This window comes from Sylvia atricapilla, chromosome 8 (genome assembly GCF_009819655.1).
Source record: "Sylvia atricapilla isolate bSylAtr1 chromosome 8, bSylAtr1.pri, whole genome shotgun sequence".
In the NCBI taxonomy this organism is placed as follows: domain Eukaryota; kingdom Metazoa; phylum Chordata; class Aves; order Passeriformes; family Sylviidae; genus Sylvia; species Sylvia atricapilla.
This window is the reverse complement of record NC_089147.1, coordinates 3556537-3578602: the sequence shown is the minus strand read 5'-3', so window position 1 is coordinate 3578602 and position 22066 is coordinate 3556537. Positions and strand designations below refer to the sequence as shown.

Below are 22066 nucleotides of genomic sequence, written 5' to 3'. Positions count from 1 at the left end.
GCCACAAACACAGGGAATGATGTAGCCCAAGGGATGCCTCAAATGGACTACAGAGGAGTGACACCAATGATGCTGCTATATTTAATCCTCTAAAAGCAAAAAACCATGACCAAGTCTCCCTTGGGTACACTTTTAGGAGGGAGGTGGAGAAACTCAATGCACCAGAACAGATTTTTTTGCACTCACTCAACCAGTTCTTAAAATATTACTCCAATGAAGTGATTACTGAGCCAAACTCGCCTGGTACTTCCCCCCCATCCATGGGGACCCACAGCCTGCAGTGTTGGGAGCAGCCACGCTGCACACAGGGTTTGGTGCTGCTCCTCCAGGTCGGTCTAAAGCAGTTTACTCCTCCGTGCATTTCAGAGAAACTTCTGACATACCAAATCTTATTTATCTTACCCAGCATAAGATGCAATGTCACACGTATCCAATGCCACAGGCTACAAAACTCATGGATAAACCACCTGAAGCCAGGAGAAATTCTAGCTGGAAATTATCTGCACCACCACACTTCAGTTTTCAATCCCCACCCCACCTGCTGATGACTAAAAACCCACACATCCACAGCCTGTACCGAGATGCACCATCCCAGCGAGGTCTCAGGAACTGGCTCTTGCTTGGGAATTTTTGTCTCTCTAAAGGCAGCCGACTCAGAAAAGTTTGGGAAAACAAAACCAGCCCATGGATCTGCTCTCTCCAGTTCCCTGCAGCAGAGCCACGTTCTGCATTGCTGCTCTACAGAAACGGCTGGGTCACAGGCAGCCAGGCTGGCACGGAGTGTGACCTTGGAGAAATCCTTTTCTACAACTACAACACGGCCACTGCTCGTAGGGAGACTTGTGGGCAGAACCAGAGCTCCAGGGCTCGGGTCTGCCAGTGTCCTGAGCGCTTCCAAGGAATTTACAGAAGGTCTCAGCCCAAAAGAGAGTGGTGGCACTCACCCCATGACACGCTGGGGATCGGGGACAGGAGGGGAGCAGCCCGAAGGCTCCAGGACAGGGCAGGCTGGCAGGCACAGAGGAGTAGCACGGTGGAAAATTCCCTCCTCTACGCCCGATTAGTTTATATTTAGCTCTCTGAGGAGCAGACTGTTGTTTTGGTGATGTTTTTTGCCCAGCCCCACAGGGACCCCTGCAATGGGAACTGTGGCTGCCACCACACACGTGAGACCCACGGCACTCACAGCCCTCTGCTTCTCGGCAGACCTGCTTTGTTGTTTTAGTTCTGTTTCTCCGAGTCAGCAGGCTTCCTTCCTCTTCCTCCTCCTCCCGTTTTGGGAGAGAAAGGAGCAGAAAACACCAGCCAAGAAGAGAGCTTGCTGGAGGAGCTGCAGAGGAGCAACATCCCAGCCCCTCTGCTACCCTGGTCCCCCATAGCTACGGGAATAAAACTTGGTTTTCTGAAGGTGTTTTCACTCTAGGAGAGAGTTTTGGTGAGTGCAGATCTGACACGAAGGCTCTGCTCGCCCTCTCCTCCCCTGGGATGTGGGAAGGAGACTGGACCCTGCCAGGCTGAGCTCTCCAAACAGCTACGAGCATCTCTGGCACCTTGCCCCATCCCAGCCCCTTGGTCCAAAGTCTGCCCTGCCACAGATTAATGCTCATGAGGACTATTTCCCAGAAACATCATTTGACAAACCACGTGACACAGGAGGGGGAAGGGGACAAAACCAAAATCACCCTTTCAGTATCACCCGTTCAGTGTCTGTCCCCTTTTCCAGCTGAAATTTTACAAGGCAAGTGCAAACCACCTCCATCCTGACAAATAAAAGAAAAAATTCTGTGCAACTTATAAAAAAAAGAGGAAAAAGGAAGAAGAGTCTCAAACCATACAGCTGCCATTTGAGAAATCAGAAATCAACCAGCAATAATAAACAGACAAGTGGGACAAACAAAGCTCATTCTCCTCCCCACCCATCAGGATACAGCCCATGGCGTCAGTTCTGCACACAAATACAGGTGTTTTGACAAAAAGTTGTGTATCTTGTTCTGCCTAGACTTTTGCTGAAAGTGAAGCCAGTCTTCGCTATTAAAAAAAAAAAAAAAACAAGTTTCATATAATTAACCAATGCAGATTTGGGGATTTATATTGGTATAGGTTTGCCTATTTGCATGCGTGCATATTTATACTCATGTATTTATTTATGCAGGTATCCACAGCTGAAAATTAACCTACATTGGTGCTGGCTCTGTCCCACAGTCTGCTTGATCTCCGTGTATAAAAATCTGCATCTCACTCACACAAATCAATTATCCACCGAACCGATTTGCACAGATTTTTTTCTGTGTAAAGTTTTACATTTCCAGCAAAAGGCCATCTGCTTTCTATAACCACTGTGGTTCCTGGACACCTCGGCCCTGTGCAGAGCTGGAAGTGACAGAAGTTTCCCTCCCTGCTCTGGGTTGAAGCTGGAAGTGAGAAAGTGTGGAGGCAGAGATTGGGCAGTAAAACCTCCGGCACGCGTGGCCGTGCTCCACGTGGCTGTGCTTGGCAGGCTGTCCTCCCCTGCTCTTGAAGTGGAGACAAGGAAACAATTCCACGGCAGGTTGTTTTGGCTGGGTTGTTGGGTTTTTTTTTTTTCCCCCCACTTTGGAAGCAAAGAGGCTGAGTGCTTCTCCCGATAAAGTGCCTCCAGCCCTAATCCTGCCCCCCTGAGCAGGGCCGTGCCAGGGCTGGCTGTGACACACCCACCACCACAAGCATCCTCAGGCTCCACGGGAGTTTTAAAAATGAAGAAATAAATCAGAAGCTCACTTCAAACCTGCACCGAGCCACGAGAGATAAGGACAGAGCAAACCGCTCTGAAATTCAGGTTTTTTTACTATAACTCTAATTAATCTGTTTCATGACCCACCCCAAATATTTTCTCTAGAAACATTATCTACACTGTTTTGGGGTTTCTTTATTTCTTTTCTCAGCCCTCAGACAAGCCCTGGTAAATATTTCTGCCCACGACAGAGGCAGGCCAAGGGAATTTGGGCTTAGTGATGGCAGCAGCACCTCCTGTGTTTGGAGATACCCAACACTGGGCAGAGATGCTCACAGCCCTCTGTGCTTTTACTGGATTATCACAAAACACTGCTACCTCTGCAATTTGCAAGTAGTTTTTAATCTGTCAAAATAGGCTTTCAGTATTGCTTGAGGATTCAAAAGGAAAATATGCACATCTGGTTTCAATCGCCAACCGAAGTTTCGTCTATCAGCCTATTTCATAACAAATTACGCTTACTTTTCACTCCAGAGGATTTCCTAAGGAGGGGATGAGCTGCCAAGGTACACCAGCGTGTGTGGAGACCGCACGGCACCGGGAGGCAGCGGCACAACTCGGTGACAGGCACCGCGCTCTTGCAAACTCTCTCTGTGCGTCAAGTAAATTAAAAAATTACTGAGGAAAACCCCCTTAGCCGTGAAAATCTCTGCGTACAGCTGTAGGTGAAACCTTCCCGTACCTCAGAACCTGATCGACCTGACGTCACTGAAGGGAGAAACAAGACTTACAGGCTTTCTAGGACAACCCCGCTGCCAGGGCACTTCGCACAGCAAGGCGCTGCCGTGTCCCATCGCAGCGGCGCCGGGCGCTGGAGACCCACCCGGGGACCGGCCTGTCCCCTCTGTGCTGCTGCCTCACACGTGCCAGGAGTGAAATCCGAGGCACGGCACGGTGGGAAGTGTGCGCTGGCCCTGGGTGAGCCGGAGAGCATCTCTGCGGGGATGCTCAGCCACGGCTGCCCTGGGCTGCAGCCCCCCGGAGACCCCCGAGCCCGGCGAGTTCTGCACCGAGCCCGGCGGCAGCCGAGTTTCAGCCCCCCGGAGCAGCACACTGTCGGCCCGGAGAAAGGAATGCACGTGTTGATCCTTTCGCAGGAAATCATTCCAGCGGCAAAGGCAGAGGGCTCGGGGCGGGTGAGGACCGCTGGCTGCCCGCTCGCCAAACTCCGGAGAGCCGCCCGTGCCCGCAGGTCGGGCTCGGCATCCCGCACCCCCCCGCCGCTCCGGACACACAGCCCACCGCTCCACGCTCCGCCAGGGCGGCTCCTCCGCGGTGCCCCCCGCTCACCCCGGGGCGGGCTGAGACCCGACGGCACAAAGGCGGACATCCCCAGCCCGCTCCGCGGGGATGCGGTGGGTACCACCCTCCGACCCCATCCCCTCCGAGCCGCCCCGTCCCCGGGCAGGGCGCCCCGCCGCCCTTTGTCCGCTCCCCTCCGGCACCTCCCGGGGCGGCACGGCCCCGCTGCGCTCCGGGCATCGCTTACCGAGCGCTTCCCGCGGTGGCGGCGGAGCGGCCCGGCCGGGCCGGCTGTGGGCGCCGCTCCGACCGCGCTCCGCTGCCGCCGCCACCGCCGTGCTGCGGGCGGGGCGGGCGGAGGGAGGGAGCGAGGAGGAGGAGGAGGAGGAGGAGAAGGAGGAGGAGGAGGAGGAGGAAATGTGCTTGTCACTTCCTGAGCGGAGCCAGCGCCGGCAGAGCCCGGCCCGCACCTGCGGAGCGCCCGCCCCGGGGACCCGCGCACCGGAGCGCTGGCTGCGAGGGCGGGCGGGGGAGACCCTCGGCCGCCGCCCCGAATGGGCTTCCCCGGGGTTAAACATCGCCAGAAACGGCGTGTGTGTGGTGGGGGGAAAGTCCAATAATAATAAAAAGGGGGATTCGGGCAGCGGTGAGGCGCTGCCCCGCGGGGAGGCGCGGGCTGGCGCAGGCAGCGCTGCCGCCGCATCAGCGCCCGCACTCGGGCCCGCAGCCCGGGATGCTGCGGGTGCGGCTGCCGTGGGGCTCCGCCGCCCGTTCGGAGGCCGAGAGTGACTCCTGGTGGCACGGCCGGCCCGGGGAGGAGCAGGAGAGCTGGACTCACCAGCAGCTCATTGAAATGTCCCCGCAAGAAGAAGCGCTGAAGTTTTGGCACATGGCGAATAGACACCATGCGCCCCTGCACCCAGCAGTGAATAAAACCCCCACTCTTTATTTTTTCTCAATTTTTCGTAGAATCATTGACTGGTTTGGGTTGGAAAGGACCTTTAAAGATCCTGTAGTTCCACACCGCTGGCATGGGCAGGGCAGGAACAGCTTCCAATACCCCAGAGTGCTCCAAGCCCCATTCAACCTGGCCTTGGACAATTCCAGGGATCCAGGGACAGTCAAAGCTCCTCTGGACACTGTGCCAGGGCCTGCCCACCCTCCCAGGGAACAACTCCTTCCCAATATCCCATCTAACCCTGCCCTCTGTCGCTTTGAAGCTGTTCCCCCTCACCCTGTCAGTCCAATCCATTGTCCCAAGTCCCTCTCCAGTTCCCTTGAAGGCTGTTTGGGAAGGGGCCGTGAGCCCTGTGCAGCCCTGGGAGGTACATGTGCTTGGCTTCCCGTGGGAATGGCCTTTAGCAGCGCTGAGCACTGTGACATTTTCCATCCACGCAGGCTGCACCGTGCACAGCACGCGGGCTCCTTCCGAGAGCGAGCGTAACGAGCGAACAAGGAAACTACATGACAGCTAAAAGGAAGATTTAGGGCTCATTACAAAACACAGCCCAAGCATTAATCTTAAACATATGCGAGCAGGCAACACAGATGTCATCAGGAATGAATCTGGGGCTGAATTTCATCCACCCGGCTGGATGGCCGGGCACGGTGCTGGGGATGGCGTGTAGGGACAAGTAAGGGACAAGCAGGGGACAAGTGAGGGCATGAATGGCAAGAGAAGCTGTAGCTGTGAACTCAGCAGTGCTCCTGGTGTCCTGCCCTGCCGCAGCACAGCCCAGGACAACAAATTAGTGTCGAGGAAGACTTATCAGGTAGGATTTAATGCAGTGAAGAAGTAAGAGGGAGGCAAGCAGAAGTAACGGGCACGTTCTTAACAAGGGAGCAGCTCCCACCAACACAGCGAGGGCTGATCTCAACAAAAGTGGCTCCGTGCTCAGCACACATAAAACTGAGCAGGAGTGGCCAGTCTGAGTGGGTGATGAACAGGGAGAAGGGTTTGATGATGTGGAGGGGCTTTTGCATCATTTTCCTCCATCCCACTCAGTATTTGCTTTTCTTATCACGTGTTGAGACTGGTAGCAATAAAACACTTGCTAACTCCTTTTCCAGAACTTCGGGAATCAAGTCTGAAAATGTTTTTTTATGGTTTCCCAGTGGAATATTTCAGCAATAAAGCTCACAGCGTAATTGAATCCATTCCCGTGGCAGCCTTGGGCTCCAAGACTCAAGCAGAAAGTTGTTTTCTGTCTGCTTCTGCAGCTTGCTCCAAACCCAGCATTTTCTGCCTCTCATCCTCTGTGCTTCCCAACAGATGAGCTGGCTGTGGAGAGTTCCCAGCACATGTGAAAGCCTGTTGCTGAAGCACAAACCTGTTTTCCACAGACAGTATTTTCAGTCATGTTGTTCAAATAACTGGCTGCCCATAGGCCCTTGTTCTGGACAGTGCTTTTTCCCTTTGTCAGAAGAGGGGGTGGGAAAAAGAAATAACTTTCAAGCTTTAAAGAACTGGCCAAGAGAGTTTAGTCTTCATGGACGGAAGATTCATTCAGTTCATTTGTGAGCTGATTTCATTTGTGTTTTTGTCTCAGATGTCAGTGCCTTTGCTACCCACTGAGTGGGAGCCTTCCTGATGGGGATGGAAACCATGGATAGGAAAAAAATCTAATGATCCCCACGGTTCTGGGGTCCAAGTCATTAAGACATGTCGATGTAGGAGTGCTAAGCCCTGTGGATAGACAGCATTTCCTTCACTTCCAGTACACAGGATCTGGCTACAGTTAGAGCCTTCTTTCCATGTAGCCTTTCCAACGCTTCACTGTCTGCTCCAATTTGTTGTTATTCGAGTCATATGCACCAAGGTTACAAATAATTTCAGACGTTTGTCTCTTTCACAAGGACTCTGCACTTCTACAAGGTGTCTGCAAGGACTCAGATCCTTCTGAGCACCTGAGACATCCTAGGTATTCATGGGTCTGTCCTTCTGCTTTTGCTGCCAGGCAAAGGACAAAGGTAAGGGGCTTGCCCAGGGCCAGAGGGTCAGTGTCCCAGGCACAGGCTGGTGTCCCAGGCACAGGCTGATGTCCCAGTCACAGGCTGGTGTCCCAGTCACAGGCTGGTGTCCCAGCCTCTCAGCTGTGCTGAGTACCACATACTCACAGGGACATATTGGCTCCACCAGTGGTCTCCAGGAACACAAAATGGAGACCAGCTTCAGAGCCACCCTCCAGTTTCAGGGGAAATCCTCAAATTTGCAAAATCCTAATAACAGCAAGCAGAAGTATTTTTAACCAATATTTCATGCCCAGGGAATGAGCATATCTCTGTAATATGACCAATGTGCTGTGTGTCAGAAAATATCTGAATCACAGATGCCCTAAACAGGTGAAGCATTGCTGTGCAGAGGGTCGAGATGAGGAGTGTAGTTCTGACTGCGTTTGGTGTACGATGGGATTTCCACCAAACTTAAAAATCCCTTTATTAAGTCACAGGCCATTTGCTGCACACATGCAAGAGCTTTGTGTTTGCTGCTTCCCTCCCTGCCTTGGCAGAGGGCGTGACACCTGATCTGGGTGCCCCAGCCTGGGAGCAATGGAAACATTGATGGATAAAATAAATAGGCCATGAAATACATATGTGAGCCTTTCTCTTGCCTGAGTGTGCTTATCACTTTGTCAGCCACGTTTGGGTCTGAATTGGTTTAAGATAAGCCCAGAGTTATTTGTCCATCATTCACAAAGCCCGAGGCAGCTGCAGACATGCCCAAAGCATCACCTCGTCTTGGATAAGCAGCAGTGCAGCACCCATGGAGTTAAGGAGCCCTGGGGTAGGGCAGCAGCCAGCAAGGCTAATTACTACTGAAAACTGGGGTGAAAGATCCTTCTGCTTGAATTTCAGTTCTCAGCCCCATCAACAGCTAAAATTTCTTGATACATGCACACTCTCCTCACCTCTACTTGACACGTGACACTGTCCATGCATACCTGGCTGCTGCAGTGACTGTGCTGAGGTTTGTCTCTGCTCCTTCACCGGGCTCTATTAGCTCTGGTTCTCCAGCACGGGCTCATGCACTTGTGATTACCCAGAATTTATGTGTTACCTGGCAGCAGCCAGTTTGCCTGACAGCACTCAGCTTAATTTCCAGTAACACAGAAATGGGCTCATTTCAAGTTATACTGTTACCTAACGAATGGAAATTAAGCCACAGGTTGGCTTTTCCCTTATTTGTGTTAAACAAAACACGCCAGCGTTCCTTTTCCTCCTTTGTCTGGAGGCTATAGCACCTCATCCCCTTTCACTGAAAGCCCTTGGTAGCCATTAATTGCTCCTCAATTTAGCTGCTAGCACAAGGGTTAGGTCATGCTCAGCCTACTTGCAGCCAAAGCATGGGATAGAGCCGTGCACCACCCGTTCAGCCGGAGCAGGTAACGCTGTGCAGGGCAGCCTCCCTCTCCTCTTATCCCAGAAAAGGCAGCAAGCAACAGGAATTCAAAGGCAGATCTCCTCACGGCTTTGCAAAGCCCTGGCCCAATTATGTTCTTTGTGCTCTCCACGTATTTTACAGGAGATGATTCCATAAGTTAAAATGCTTGGAGGGCCTATAAAATAAAGCAGTTATTGTTGCAGCAAGCCATGTTCTCCACCTCTCGGCATGCCAAGATCAGGGAAGCAATCCTAGTGCCAAAACACTGAAAATTTTGCTGTATATTGCTAAATACCACACTTAAAGATTTTGTCTGGTATGAAATAACATAAAATTTGGCAGCCTTACACCAGGCACCCTGGCTCACAGCAGAACAGACATAGCAGAGTATATGCACAGGCAGATTTTCCTCACAATGGCTACAGTGCTGCCAGTGCATTCCTGGAATGTAGAAATACATGGAAGCCACTGTCAGCAATGAAGGGAAGCATGCTGTGCCTAATGCACCAGAAAAGCTATTCAAGAACTCATCCTTACATAAAAATAACTCCAAAGAGGCTTTGTCAGCTCAGCTTTGCAGGTATCTGTTCGCTGTGCCTTGCACACCTGGCCTCACCCTGCACTCCTGGGTCCAAACCCAGTGGGGTTCTAAGTGAGGGATTTTAGTTCACCCCCTCGTTTGACTCTTTGGGCTCACAGGTTTCACAGCCAGTGCAGAACTGAAATAATTTTGATACAAGTAGTATGAGAGAACATTGTTTGCTCTCCAGAGAATCACACCTGAGATCTGGGTGGTGGGACATGCACTCCTTCACCCAGGTATAACGAGCTCTGCTGTGAACAGCAGGTTTAAGAACTCAAATATCTGAAAGTTCCTTTTTAACATTGGTTGGAAAAGTACAAAGTAGAAAAAAAACCCAAAAGAACCAAACCAACCCTGAATCTCCTTTGTTACAGGTGTTAAATACCTCGAATGCCATGATACAATCAAAGCAGCTGGCTGGCTATTCCCAGATTTCAGAAATGGTGTTGCAACAGTGGGTTTGAATTCAAGAAGGTGAGCCCATAATGCAAACAGCTATTTCAGTCTCAATAATGCTTTGCAATGATTCTCTCAATAATGATTTGCAGGAATATTCTCCTGATGGGACAGAGAGCCTGTAATCACATGCTGCATCAATGCTGGCCCTGTCTGGAAAAGCAGCTGCCATCATTCTGTTGGTGTTTCTGATGTAACCCAACAGCTCTTAAAAAACAGTTGTAGCTCCCAGAAATTCTTCATGTTACACCACAAAATTATACTGAGTTTCAAGAACAGAATATTAATTTCATATCTTCTAAGCCTTCAAAAAAAAGAAAATTCAATTTTTAGAAAAACAGCCTCTGGACAACACTGCAGGCTAGGTTGGGGAGGGTTTGGAGTAACTCAGTTTAGTGGAAGGTGTCCCAGGCCATAGTGGGGGTTGGAATGAGATGGTTTTTAAAGTCCATTCCAACCCAAATCATTCTGGGATCCTATGACTATTCCTGCTCCTTAAGGACCATCAAATGAACATGCCTCTCTTGCAGATTACAAACTGGTCACCAAAAAGGAAGTCAAGGAGTAAGGAAACATTATCCTTCCCTCTGAATTTTCTGTGTTCATTCAGTTATGCCACAATTTTCATGTCTGGTATTTCTCACGTTTTAATCCCTATAAAAATGATTATGGAATACTTATTTCAAGAAAGTGCTGTAATGCTGAAAGGGCAAAGGCTTTCTGTCTTGAGAACCCATTTACCTCACACTCTAGCAGAGTCCCATGTGTAAAAACTCTCCTAGAACAGACATCTCAAATCAATAACTATTTCATTAATATCACTTGTTCACCTCTCTCAGATATTTCATCCTGACAGTTCAGTTCTGTGCTAAGCCCCATAAAACTCCAGTGTAAAATGCTCCAAGCTCTTTCAGTGGCACAAAACCTGCAATGCACTCAGTGGCCTCTCCCAGTAAATGCCTCAAAGGAGAATCCCCAGACACAGTTTTCTTGGCAATGGGAGACATCAGGAGCCAGGCTTGAGCACAAATGTTGGTGGAGGTGCTTTGTTTGGGCTTAGGCACTAAAAGCCATCCTCAGTCTTCCAGGGATAAAAGGTCAGTCCTGAAAGAATTTCATCCTTCAGCATTCCGTCAATGAACCAGGGAACACAAACCCTTTCTGTTCTGCCCACGTTCTATGCAAAACCACTCCAGGAAGGTTTGCCAGCTCCACAGCATCATCCAGCCTCAACTGAGCTCTGCAGGAACAGCCTGTGGGCTCAGCCACCTCTGGGATCCACGGAAGATGCTAGTCTTACTACCCACAAACCTCATATTTGACAGTGAAATCACAGACAGAGTTTTCTGATAGCAAAACAATAGGAGCAAGATGTGTTTCAGATGCTGCATTTATTCATTCTCCTGCAGCTGGAACCAAGAGTCACACAAACTGTGTAGTCATGAAGATTCCAGCCTTCAGGAATTCTCGTGGAGCACCACCCAACTTCCAGCAAAGACTTGCTCCTCCTAAATCACTGCTTATTCCTCTGCCTCTTTTTCTAAGTTTTTTTCACTGAAATGCATCAACATTTAGAGATCACACCACCAACAACCTCCCACCAACATGAACTGTCCCAAATCAAGGATAGTCCTGGACAAGCAATTTCCAAATCCTCATAGCCAAAAATACTCCTGAGTCAGTATTTGAGCAGTTACCTAGACTCCATTATCCAGAAAATGCCAGGTTTCCAACAGAGTAGATTTTAAATAATAAGCCTTTGGTTACTGTTGCCTTAAAATAAAGCTCCTAAAACATGTTTTACCAGCATTTTTCTGCTCTCCAGTGACACCTGGAAGTGCTTGGGACTGAAGGAATATGCAAACTACAGATCAGCTGCAGAAATCCTTATTTTCAGGCAATTTTAAGAAGCTCATTTTTTAGCTTTACAAGTTTTATAAAAATACTACCCAGAGAACAAAAACTAACAATAATCAGTTCTGTGGGGAGGAGAAAACAATCCTTGCCCTGAGCCTTACACATCTTGTGAAGTGGGAATCTATGGTTAAATTCCAAGTAATTGATTAAAAGAAAATCCATGACAGGCCTGATTTTATTTTCATTCCATGATTAAATACACATCATGCCTTCATTAGCAAAAAATTACAGATGGGAATAAAACAGATGCCCAAAACACATCCTGCCAGAGTCCTTGAAAATTAAAATTTCTTTGTATTAACTCTACCTGATGCCAAAAATGTCACAGGCTTTTTACTGAGGCTGTTATCAGCAGTGTTCTTTGAATCCTTTGTACTGCTGTGCTTAAAAATCCTCTCTTTGGATTCCCAGTTACATTTCTTAGCCTTCCAGCTGGCTGCTGGGCAGGGGCAGAACACAGGACTACAACAGTTACCCAAATGGAAACAAGCCCATGGTTTTGACCCTCAGTTTAGAACCCAAGTCTGACCAAATATGCAAAGAATTATTCTGAGACTGATTTTTTTCAGCACTGCTGATAAAACCATTCTCCCAATTGAATATATTCCATTTTGCAAAAAGATGCAGCAGTAGGATTCCTACCTTGAAAACCTCCACAGATGGATCACAGAGGGAGGACTCAACCCCTCTGCAAATAATGCCTTGATTCCTATTCTGGGAAAGGACTGGAAGTATTTATTGACCCTTAGAGATCTCCTGAGGCCTGGGAACGAGGAGAAGTGTGGAAAGTAGGAGAAGCAATTCCCTGATAAGCAAACATGACCTTGCCTGTGAAACAAAACCTGATTGCCTAAGAGGGCCTCCTTGATGTTTGAAAGAACAAGTTTATTGTCACCTGCAAATGTGTTTGTCGAGGCATGAAGAAATCTCATTTTCCTGCCTTTCAAGCAACAGCAATATTCTGAGATTACAAAACAAGAAATGGAGGCAACGAAATTGAGCAAAAGGATTGCACGCTGAAGTTTTTAAAATACGTGTATTTAAAAAAAAAAAAGGAACAAGGAATGGATGGTTCTGCTTTGAATTCTTTTGGATTTATGCAGTTAAAATCCATCCTGAGAAATTCACTGGAAAACTTCTTGTCATTGTGGCTCTAAAGACATTCCTATACAGCAGGTTAATAATGAAGGAGGCACATGTCACACACCAGAGGCTGCAACATCACACCTTTATGTATTCATGAGATCAGAGAAAGGAACTGACCAGGCATGAACACAGTCAGGAAAGGGAGACTTCAAACCACTCCCTCTGTGGGAAAAGGGCTGAGCTACTTCAGAGGAGACACCATTATGCTAAGTCTGAGAACCTCAGAAAATCTGAATTTAAAGTACCAACTGGTCCTTTTTTTTTTTGAAAGTGCTGTGGATTTTGTATTCATTTCCCTCAACACCTACCCTCGTGTTCATTAAAGATCCAGTACTTACATTGCAAAAGCTTGTTCCCTATTCCACTGCCCAACAGAGAAATGAGATTTTTGCTTTGTAGGTCACTATAGGTCTATATCCTCTATAGGTCACTGCTTACCAGCACAGAAATTAAATATCAGAAAATCTTTATGTTTCAAACACAAATATCATTCAGTTATATTGGTCTCTGCATTTAGCACATCTGATTTCCCTCTCTCTTCCAAACTTGCAGCTCCTCTAAAACAAGTGAGGTTGTAGCAAGGACACAATTTATGGGCAAATTATGCAAAGCTGAAATGTTTCTAGGGCAATGTTTTATAGTCCCTCAGAGCTCCATACATAGTATTTTACTGTGCACTCTAAAAGCATTTATTTACACACGTGTCTGAGGTTTTCTGTCAGGTTTAAAGTTCAGACTTTTCTCATCTAATCTAATTTGTCCAAGATGGATGGCCTCACTTTTTTCCTTTGGAAAACCAATGCTGTTACACTGTTTCCAATTCTTCCTCCAAAGCAAAACTTGGGTGTTGGCAGCTCCTCCAGAATTTCAAATCCTGCCAGACAGAAATTGAAATGCTTTTATTAGAAGGAAGTCGTTTTATTCGCCTCTTGGATAACCCTTTGCAGGCCATTCTTTATTCGTCTGGAAAACTTGCAGTTAATCTGTGAGTTTATGGGACTGTATTGTTACACTGCATCACTGCTTTATACAGCTGAAACTCTTCCACGGATAATAAAAATCCTAGCTGGCTGACTTGCACAAATTAATGGCAGAAAAGATGAGAACTTTGCCAGTAATTTCGGTTCCCCAGAAGGGATGGTTGTTTCAGATCCACACTGAGTTTCAAGCCTCAGGCACGAGATTCAGGAGCTGACTGGCATGTAAAAAATACTCCTAGATGGATCAAAAGGGCAGCTGGGGAAGTGATAGGAAATGTCACAAACTTGCCAGTTCCCCTAAACATGGGTAACAATGTTACCCCAATTTCGGAGCAATCAAAGGGTGAACTGGGTCTAATAATCAAGCACCCAAACAGTATCAGCGGGCCACACACACTTTCCCAGGATAATCAGATCGAAATTCCCAACCTCCAAAATGCCGGGAAACCTGTCCTCCCTTGGCCCTGGCAAACACAGGAGCTGTAAGTCCCGAGGAAAACAGAGGGAAGACAGGCTGGAGCATTTACTAATCGCTTTACCTCCTCTAATCCTGATCTGGGAAAGTCAATATGCTAACGCACACATTAAAATTCCCTCATCCCTTCCTTCAGCAGCCCCACGCTGGCAGAGGGATCTGTTCAGCTGCTTACCTTCTCTGAACTCGTTCAGCAGCTCCTCCTTGGTCCAGTTGCAAGAGGTGATGAGGAAGAAGCCCTCTGGTCTCAGCACCCTGCGCAGGGATCCCACGTACAGCTTCCTCTTCCCCGCCGCGTCGCTGGGGTCGAGGCTTATGGCATCAAAAGTCCCCTTGTCAATGCAAATGTCAAAGCCTGACAGCTCAGCTGAGGGGGCCAGGAAGTCTTCTACCTAAACCAGAAGTCTGCAGCTGTGAGAGCAATCTTCTACTCGGCAGCTGCTGAATCTTTAATGCAAAGCAAGGCTTGAGGATTCCAAGCTTCAATCCTGACAATGGGTGTGCTCAGGGAAGGGTAACTCACAGTGCCACGGCAGCTTCTTTCTTCTCTACACATTGTGTGATGGTCGATTTGCTGTAATCTAAAGCTCAAACTAGCACACTTGAAGCTCATTCTTTAAATCATTATTTGTACTTTGATCCCTGCCATGTGCCAGGCGCTGCACAAATGCAGAAGAACAGACAGAGCCTGCCACAAAGAGATTTTACAGCTGACACACAGGAGCAGAGACATCACACAGGTACAGAGCAGGAGGGTAGAACAGCACAGCAGAGAGCTCAGAATGACAGGCAGCCACAGAATCCCAGCATGGCTGAGGCTGGAAGGGGCCTTTGGGGGTCACCTGCTCCTACCCCTGCTCCAGCAAGGCCTCTCAACCTTTCTGCTGTTCAGCTACTGGTAGGGATCCTGTCACTTAAGGATTTCTTCCTCCAGCTCAAGTCTGAAATTCAGAATGTAGCAGCTAAAATACAGAACTTGCCACTTGGTAAGCCACTACTCTGCTGCCTGTTCCAAGCAGGGAAATCTCATTAGAATTACTGACTGTTACAAACAAAAAACATAAAGACCAAAAAAATCCTCCCGTAAATAGATTTATTTGGGTAGAGCTCTCTCACAATGAATCTCAAAAGACATCATTCATTTAGTATACTGAGTAGATCTGAATATCAATTACCTCATTTAATCTTGGGCTCAATTGCTTTCTATTTCCTCAATTACCTTTCTCTCAAGACTTACCTTTAATTTAATGTTAGACATCCCTTCTTTCTCTCTTATTTTTTCTGAAAGCTGTATTGCAGAAGGTGAATAATCAATCCCTGTGAGATTCATGTAGCCAGACTTTGCCTAGACAGAAGCAGAGAATCATAATCAGTGTGACAGCAATTGTTTTTATCCAGCCAGGACATTCCCTACCCATAATCTATCTCATCTCCCCTCCTCTTAATAACAGGTAAAAAACACAACTCACCTTCTACTCATTCTTATAACTGTTACCATTCCAAGAGCTCAATAGCTGAATGAGCTGAAATAACTTTATTCTGCCCAAAAAACCTCCCCACAAGAACTGGTGACTGAAAGCTGGTTTATGTCAAGTGGAAAACTGAGCACAAAGGTGAAAAGTAACACCCTGGAGGGGAACAGGCTCTCTTATCTGCGCCAAAAGTAACTTAGAAACCAGGAATTTTCAGTGATGACACATGACAGATGCTTCAAAACAAGGGAAAAAACCTCTTTGACATGTAACATTGGAGATTGAGCAATTATTTAGTTTATAACCCAAATTTGAAGAGCCAAAAGACGTAATACAATTCACTAGGACAGAAATCCACTGCAAAATCATATATTTTTCTAATTATTCATGCTAATGTCTATTTGAATACAAGTATTTGCATGCTGCCAGGTGTCTGTATCAGCAAATTTCAGGCAGGTTGTGCACCACATATGACAGCACACCGAGACTTTGTTAGTCTAAGTTTGTTGGAGATAAGGATAACTCAGGTGAGATCCCAGCAGCCCTTTGGCAAAGCAGGTGGGCTGCTGGCCTCAGCTGGAGCTGGGCACGTGGAAGGGGAGCAGGGACACATGTCTTTGCTCTGAGGCAGAAGGTGAAGGGATCAGATTGGGGTAGAAGGTATAAGCTCAGGGTATCCCATGTGTCAGTGGCTCTGGCAAGATCCAAACCTGATGGAAGAGCTCTGATCCTCTGGCCAGCTGCAGGCTGTCACAGCAGAGACAGGGAGGAGGCTGGGCTTTGGAAAAAACACATGGAGTGGTGTTAAGCATCCAGCTGCCTCTCTGCTTGCTCCAGAGGCTGACACCTCAACTGCCAGGAAAACGATGAGGAGTTTCCACAACTGTGCTTCCTCCTTGCGGCAGCCCCTCAGGCCTGAGCTTGGTGCTAACCAGCTGTTCTGAACCGAGGGCTAATCGCAGCTGAACACAAAGACACCGTTGTTTGCATGGGATGGAGAACATTTATTGCTCAGGCTCCTGCCCACGTTCCTCCCTGGAGCAAAGCAGGCTTCCTCAGATGCCTGTGCTGAAGGTTTGGGGGTGGAGGAGTAGTTCCCACAACAGCTCCTCTGTTTGCAAAGGAAAGGCTTGAGTCACTCCAGGGAGTTCCCATTCACTCCTCTAGTCTCAGGGGCAGAGAAGGAAGGTTTAGAGATAAACAACATCAAATGCTGCAGAACCTGTAGGGCCTGACTGTGACAGGAAGGGATCCTTCCCTCGTGCCAAAGGTGACCACGCTGCACCCTGCAGCTGGCCTGCTGCCCTGGAGGTGATTTAACAGCACCCTGCTGCTGCTGCTTGAAGCAGTTTGAAGAGCAGGAGGAGTTTGGAGCATTATCAGCCCTGCCCTGTGTTTAGGGCTGACACCTCCACTCAGGTGAACACTCTCCACCTCAGAGAAGTTTAATACTGGTGGTTCTCACATTACTTATAAAAATAAGAGGAAGCCAGAGCTTTCTGTGGCAGCAAGGTTCCTTCAGAAGAGCTGGAATTTTTGGAAGGTTTATAAAAAGAATTATGCCACAAATCCAAGCTACCACCAGATCCCTGAAGTTCAGAGGGGTAGGACCACAGTCTACTAAAAATATAAAAACAGCAAGGGATGCCACTTATGTGATACTTATGTACCCTCAAGTAGCTCCCTTGCAGAGAGCTGCTAATAATGCCCCCTATAACTGAGATTTTTCCAGTATTGCCATTTCTATCCCATGATGGAGTCCAACTCCAGTGGCAGAACAGTCCTATGGCAAAAAGGAAAAAAAGCTGCCAAAAGAATTCCAACTCTATTTCCAAGCCTTGCAGCTAGCACACAAAAAATTCCTTTTATATCGACTAAGCAAGTGAGATCCTGAATTATTTAGCAAAAATAAACAAGGTAATTTTTGAAGCCACTTTTCAAGAGGGAACTGGACTGAAAATTTCCTGTGAAAGAAACCACAGTACTGTGAGGTGCTTAATGTAAGGGAGGAGGGTTCTCTCACAGGAGTTAATAGTTTTTAAAAGCTATCAAGCTGTCATCTTCCCATTATAGTATGAAAAATCAGTTTCCCATTTGCAAGTGGAGTCAGTATAAAACTCAAGTCTTACAAATAAGATTTTTCTGTTGGGTACTTCAACTATGATAAAGCTATCACTGCACTCAACAATCACCATTATCAGGCTAATTTCTCTTCATGAGATGAGCAATTTCTGCTTTTGGTGACATAAATTCTCCTGTGCTGAGCTGTAGCAGCCAGTCTCCATAAAGGCTTTAAAGTCTCCTAAAATCAAAGCCCATGTTAAAAAAAAAATTCCACTTTGAACCTGACTTTGGCTTTCAGTCTTCCCAATTCCTACAGGAACTAATGGAACCAATGGGGAATGCAAAACAACAGAAGCTGTGACAATATGACAGCTCCTTTTTTTACCAACTCCCCTCCAGTATTACACAAAAACAAAAACTCAAAAAGAGAAAAAAAATATATACTGGCTCTCCTGAACATCTTGTGCACAACAAAAACATCATAACACTTCAGAACATACCTGATCAGATTTCCCACCCTGACAGAAATGGACACTTCCTTAAAAGAAGTGTTAACAACTTTTGAAGTCATTGACATAAAAGCCCTTGGGTTTACCTATTTTTTTTTTACATCAATAATGAGTGTTATTATCAGAACTGAGTGCAGAGAAAGGGTCTGGTTTTGTACATGAGGGTACTTTGTAAATTAGCCAACCTAATTTCCTTATCTGGGGGAGTTTACACAACAATGGGAAGAAATGCAGTTTTAAATGTAGGGAAACAGGAGGGTAAAGGTAAAACAAGGGATGCTCAGGCTGATTGATTTAGATAAATACTTCAAATTTTGAAGCCTGAAGCACTGACACTTTTTGCATTTCACACAGGCTACAGCTCCCCATGACTACCACTGCCACTTGTGAGAACTGTATTTAAACTGCTCTGGTTCTGTATAAAAAATACACAAACTTTGCAAAAATACCAACCAATTCCACCAGTAAAACTCCATTCCCAGTCCCAATGTCAAGCACAGAGCTGTCCAGGGGGACCTTGTGCTTTTCCAGCCACCTGATTATGCGCACCATGCTTTCTTCTCCAAACCTGGAAAAAAAACAGGTAAGGTAATTAAAGCAGAAAATAAAAGTGCAAAAGGTACAGCAAGTTTATTTCATCACTCACTCTCTCCAGCTTTTGCAAAACCCTTTTTACTGTTACTAAAGTAAAAGCTGCCATAGCTTATATTCCGTGTTTGCTTTGTTCAGGTGAAAATTAATCCTGCAGCCTTAAAATTCACTGGAAGGCCAACTCTGGCAGGTGAAAACATCCATATATTCAAAAAGGAAGCAGCGAGGGCAACTTGTGTGGCTAAACCTGAGCTCAGGGATAAAAAGCACGTATGTCAGTAACACAGACCTCAATTACCAGCTCAATTTCTGTGTAATGACACTTGTCCAAGTGCAGCTGAGCAATCCTCACCGTGAAATTGGGCAAGAGAAGAACTGCTGGTTTCAATGGTAAAACTCCCCATCATTTTGTCAGCAACTTGAATTGCTGGCTGTGGTTTTGCAATGTCTTTTACAGTAAAGAAACAAGAGAAACACTCTGCAGGAGTTATTTTATTTACCAGATTTCCCCGGTATCTCCAATGTCTTGAAAAGTTTGCAGTTCTCTTTCGTACGCAGCATCCCAGCTGGAGTCGAGGGAGAAGAAAGGAGAGGGCATCATAATCAATACTGGGAAGTATTTAAATTAAAGAGGGGATGGGAAGAAAAAATTGAAAGATAGATTTAGGCTAGATATTTGGAAGAAATTGGCTGTGATGGTGGTGAGGCACTGGTCCTCAGCATAAGAACACAAACATGTGGGAGAGAGTCCAGGAAAGGCCTGGAGATGTTCCAAAGGCTGGAGCCAGGCTGGGAGAGCAGGGGGTGGATTCATCTGGAGAGGACAAGGTCCCAGGGAGACCTCAGAGCCCTTTCCAGTGCCTTAAAGGGGCTCCAAGAGAGGGACTGGGCTAAGAGATGGAGGGAATGGCTTTAAGCTGAAAGAGGGGAGGTTTAGGTGGGATTTTGGGCAGGAATTGTTCCCTGGGAGGGTGGGAACACAGGGAACTCAGGGAACAAAAAGCTGTGGCTGCCCCTGGATCCCTGGCAGTGCCCAAGGCCAGGCTGGAGCAGCCTGGGACAGTGGGAGGTGTCCCTGCCATGGCAGGGGTGGCACTGGATGGAATTTAAGGTCCCTTCCAACCCAAACCATTCCATGATTCTGTGAAAAGATAGGAAGGACCTACCCTCTGCATAGCAGCGCCACTTTACAGACTCACATAATCCCTAAACAAACAAACTACTACATAAACCAGAGGCCGGTTCGTGTCGAGAGAGGACCTTAAAGACCTTTTCTTTCCACTCCCCGCGCCGTGGGCAGGGCCGCCTTCCACAGCGCGGGTGGCTCCGAGCCCCGTCCCGCCGGTGCCGCCGTGGGGCACACCCGGTCCCGCCGTGAGGCACACCCGGTGCCCGCCGTGGGGAACACTCGGTGCCCGCCGTGAGGCACACTCGGTGCCCGCCGTGAGGCACACTCAGTGCCGCCGTGGGGCACACCCGGTGCCGCCGTGGGGCACACCCGGTGCCGCCGTGGGGCACACTCAGTGCCCGCCGTGAGGCACACCCGGTACCCGCCGTGGGGCACACTCGGTGCCCGCCGTGGGGCACACTCGGTGCCCGCCGTGAGGCACACTCGGTGCCGCCGTGAGGCACACTCGGTGCCTGCCGTGAGGCACACTCGGTGCCTGCCGTGGGGAACACTCGGTGCCCGCCGTGAGGCACACTCGGTGCCCGGTGCCCGCCGTGAGGCACACCCGGTGCCCGCCGTGAGGCACACCCGGGCCCGCCGTGGGGCACACTCGGTGCCTGCCGTGGGGCACACTCGGTCCCGCCGTGAGGCACACCCGGTGCCCGCCGTGGGGCACACTCGGTGCCCGCCGTGGGGCACACCCGGTGCCCGCCGTGGGGCACACTCGGTGCCTGCCGTGGGGCACACTCGGTGCCTGCCGTGGGGCACACTCGGTGCCCGCCGTGGGGCACACCCGGTGCCCGCCGTGAGGCACACCCGGTGCCCGCCGTGAGGCACACTCGGTGCCGCCGTGGGGCACACTCAGTGCCGCCGTGAGGGACACTCGGTGCCGCCGTGGGGCACACTCGGTGCCCGCCGTGGGGCACACCCGGTGCCGCCGTGAGGCACACTCGGTGCCGCCGTGGGGAACACTCAGTGACCGCCGTGGGGCACACCCGGTGCCCGCCGTGGGGCACACCCGGTGCCCGCCGTGGGGCACACCCGGTCCCGCCGTGAGGCACACCCGGTGCCCGCCGTGAGGCACACTCGGTGCCGCTGTGGGGCACACCCGGTGCCCGCCCCGTGCCCCGGCACTCACTGCTCCCTGGTGCCCAGCACCGAGGGGCTGAAGGGCCCGTCCCCGGCCAGCGCCATGCCCGGCCCGCCCCGGAACCAGCGAGCGCTGAGGGCGGAGCGGCCGCGGCCTCTCCCGGGCGGGAGGACCCGCGCTCGGTGATCCGGCCGTGAGGGGGGCACGGTCCACTCCCAAACCTTTATCCTTTTTTTATCCTTTTTTATCCTTTTCTAATCCCCGCGGCCACATAAAATCCGGTCCCGGGAGTGATTCCAAGGCCGGGTTGGATGGGGCGTGGAGCGAGCCGGTCTGTGCAAGGTGTGGCTGCCCATGGCAGGGATTGTAAGTCAGTAAGTCAATGGTCCTTAAGGTCCCTTCCAATTCAAACCGTTCCGTGATTCCATGACAATCAGCGAAATATCTAAACGAACTATTTATTCTTTTCAATATTTGTTCGTTGCAAATGTCACGGACGTTGTTGCTGTTACAAGGTTTATTGCAAGGTGTTTTAATAAGAAAATGAGAGTGATAAACTGCGCTGCCGCACAGTTGCCTCCTGTATAATTCCGTGTGTGTGAAACACGGCATTTCTTCCCAATATCCCATCTAATCCTGGCCTCTGGCAGTGGGAGCCATTCCCTGTGTCCTGTCCCTCCAGCCCTTGTCCCCAGTCCCTCTCCAGCTCTCCTGGGGCCCCTTTAGACTCTGCCAGGAGCTCTGGGCTCTCCCTGGAGCTTCTCCTCTCCAGGTGAGCACCTTCAGCTCTCCCAGCCTGGCTCCAGAGGGGCTCCATCTCCTTCATCACCTTTGTTGCCTCCTCTGGACAAGCTCCAGCACATCAATGTTCTTCATCACGAGAGACATTGAGGGGCTGAGCACGTCCAGGGAAGGGAACGGAGCTGGGGAAGGATCTGGAGCCCCAGGAGGAGCTGACGGAGCTGGGAAGGGGCTGGAGAATTCCTGAGGGAGCTGGGAAGGGGCTGAGCCTGGAGCAAAGGAGCTCAGGGGGGACCTGGTGGCTCTGCACAAGTCCCTGCCAGGAGGGGACAGGTCGGGCTGTGCTCCAGGGCACGGGGACAGGAGGAGAGGGAACGGCCTCAGGCTGGGCCAGGGCAGCCTCAGGGTGGGTGTCAGAAGGAATGTCTTCATAGAAGAGGTTGTCAAAGGTTGGAAAGGGCTGCGCAGGGAGGTGGTGGAG

At 49.3% G+C, this 22066-nt stretch overlaps 2 protein-coding genes across 2 annotated transcripts in view; both read right to left on the bottom strand.

Moving 5' to 3' along the window:
• Positions 1-4368, bottom strand: part of FAM53B (family with sequence similarity 53 member B) — a 44627-nt gene extending 40259 nt beyond the window's left edge. The window contains exon 1 of the mRNA XM_066323435.1: positions 4260-4368. The gene's annotated coding sequence lies outside the window, so the exon portion shown is untranslated. The remainder of the gene's footprint in view (positions 1-4259) is intronic.
• Positions 4369-11506: 7138 nt separating this feature from the next.
• On the bottom strand, positions 11507-20978 carry EEF1AKMT2 (EEF1A lysine methyltransferase 2). The gene is made up of 6 exons (XM_066323446.1): positions 20893-20978; positions 19087-19152; positions 18449-18563; positions 15188-15295; positions 14126-14342; positions 11507-13369 (listed from the first exon to the last, which is right to left on the bottom strand). The coding sequence occupies exons 1-6, from the start codon at positions 20946-20948 to the stop codon at positions 13242-13244; spliced, it is 690 nt and encodes a 229-aa protein (XP_066179543.1). The 5' UTR covers positions 20949-20978; the 3' UTR covers positions 11507-13241.
• Positions 20979-22066: the final 1088 nt, after the last annotated feature.

Coding starts and splice junctions, on each gene's coding strand:
- EEF1AKMT2 (XM_066323446.1), bottom strand. CDS start 20,948: ATGGCGCTGGCCGGGGACGGGCCCTTCAGCCCCTCGGTGCTGGGCACC. Junction 18,564..19,086: donor GGAGATACCGGGGAAATCTG/GTAAATAAAATA, acceptor TTTTTTTTCCAG/GTTTGGAGAAGAAAGCATGG. Junction 14,343..15,187: donor TGTCTAACATTAAATTAAAG/GTAAGTCTTGAG, acceptor CTTCTGGTTTAG/GTAGAAGACTTCCTGGCCCC.